The sequence below is a fragment of the Limulus polyphemus genome, unplaced genomic scaffold, assembly GCF_000517525.1.
Source record: "Limulus polyphemus unplaced genomic scaffold, Limulus_polyphemus-2.1.2 Scaffold33, whole genome shotgun sequence".
Taxonomy (NCBI): Eukaryota; Metazoa; Arthropoda; class Merostomata; order Xiphosura; family Limulidae; genus Limulus; species Limulus polyphemus.
Genome location: NW_013665643.1, coordinates 270079 through 271938, shown reverse-complemented (window position 1 = coordinate 271938; position 1860 = coordinate 270079). Strand labels below are relative to the sequence as shown.

At 32.5% G+C, this 1860-nt stretch overlaps 1 protein-coding gene across 1 annotated transcript in view; it reads left to right on the top strand.

The window, feature by feature from the left end:
- Positions 1-1517, top strand: part of LOC111086069 — a 23458-nt gene extending 21941 nt beyond the window's left edge. The window contains exons 8-10 of the mRNA XM_022387486.1: positions 797-887; positions 1057-1215; positions 1413-1517. Of these exons, the coding sequence (XP_022243194.1) occupies positions 797-887; positions 1057-1215; positions 1413-1517 (355 nt within the window). The remainder of the gene's footprint in view (positions 1-796; positions 888-1056; positions 1216-1412) is intronic.
- The last annotated feature ends 343 nt before the right edge of the window (positions 1518-1860 follow it).

The window sequence follows — 1860 nt, the reverse complement described above, 5'->3', positions numbered from 1 at the left end:
CTTTCCATTTTCAGATTTCCGGGTTGGCATTTAGATTTTGGTTGAAAATCAAACATCCACATTGCATTTTTAATTTCTGTTTCATTCTCTTGATTGATTTGTTTAAAAGCAATAATCTGCCGCAAATTAATAAATATTTTAATGAAAGAAACTGATTAAAAATCAAAGTATAGAAACATAAATATATGATACAAAACTTGGCCAAATAAATTAGTCATAGGACATTTTCTAAAGAACTTTATCTTTCTATTACTATTAGTATAATATCGCTCTCACATTTGAGCCCTCCTGGAGCTCAGCGGTATGCCCGAGGGCTTATAACGCTAAAAATCGAATATTTTACCTACGATGGGCAGAGAACAGTTAGGCCATTGTGTGGCTTTGCGCCTAACAACAAATAAACAAACTCACTCTGGATTATTATATTGTGTAGACATCCAGAGGTAGTTATTACGTTATTTTATGATAGACAACAAATGTAATTTTTATAATCATCTTTAATAAAATCTCCTATTTAAAAATTCTAAATAAATGTTCATTTGAAGATAAGCGATCTTTGACATTCTTCAAACAATTTCATTCGTATTTACCTAGCATTTTGTTAAGATGTTCTCAACTTTTCCTTTAGTTTTAGTTTCCTGTACAATTTCTTGTTTTCTCGCAAGTGAGTAACTATTTTAAAAGTTCTTGAGCGCAGATATTTACGAGAGCTTATTAAGAACTTAAGTTAAAGACGTAAGTTCACTGGGAGCAAAACGTATGATATGTTACACTTTTACTATTTTCCTGTGTTTAGGCTACGCCATGTGCCCTCTATAGACAACAAATTTGGTGCAAAACTGCCCAACGGAAGCTGGAATGGTCTGATTGGAATGATTCAAAGACAGGTTAGAAATGTTTGGCACGTGCCATTATTTCAAGCAAGAAACTCTTTTTACTTAATTTAACAATATAAAAGTTGATATCAGTAATTATTTTTACTGTGATTAAAATTTATCTGTTGTTGTTGTTGTTGTTTTTTAGCGAAATTTTAATATATTACCTTTTTTTTTTCAGGAAGCAGAAATCGCTGTAAGTGATATAGGAATGTCAAACTCACGTTCAGAAGTAATAGACTTCACTTATCCCTACGTAAATGATCAGATTAATTTTCTTATACAAGCTCCTCGTGAAAAGCCTCGCGCTTTAGCTATCATCAGACCTTTCAGTTTGGAGGTAAGTAACAAGATTATCACGCCATTTAAAAGTCTGTGTAAATATTGCTTTAGAAAGAAAAACTACCCTGGAATTACTTCCAGACTCAAAGAAATGTATAACCACATGAGATAAATTAGCTCTGTTGAATAGAAACGATTCTCTTCCAATTGGAAATTTTCAGCTATTTGTGTTTGAGCTTTGTTATATAATTTTAGTTAAGATGCTTCATGCTTCGAAAGTTACATATCATCAACATACATCAGCTGTGTGATCGTATTCACGATGTGGAGATTGCCATCTATGCCGAAATCACAACCTAATTTAATTGTAAAGAACAATATCAAGTATACTTTTCTGTGAAACCGTAATTTCAAGAAAGTTTACTACTATAATGTTACAGCTCAATTTTAGAAGCAAACACAATAGCATATGGATCAAAGCTGAATAAGATTGGTTATGATATTGTCTAGAGGTTGAATAAATTATATTAAAATGATTTTGGTGCTTCACCATTACAATCTATATCGCCACGTGCGGTCATGCTCTGGTCATGACTGTATTTCTTGAAAATAGCCCTGTAGCATTGTATCCACTATGTAAGGCTCCATCGTAATTTTGCCATTCATCCTTGCATGCTTTCCATAATCCATCTAGTGTACGATG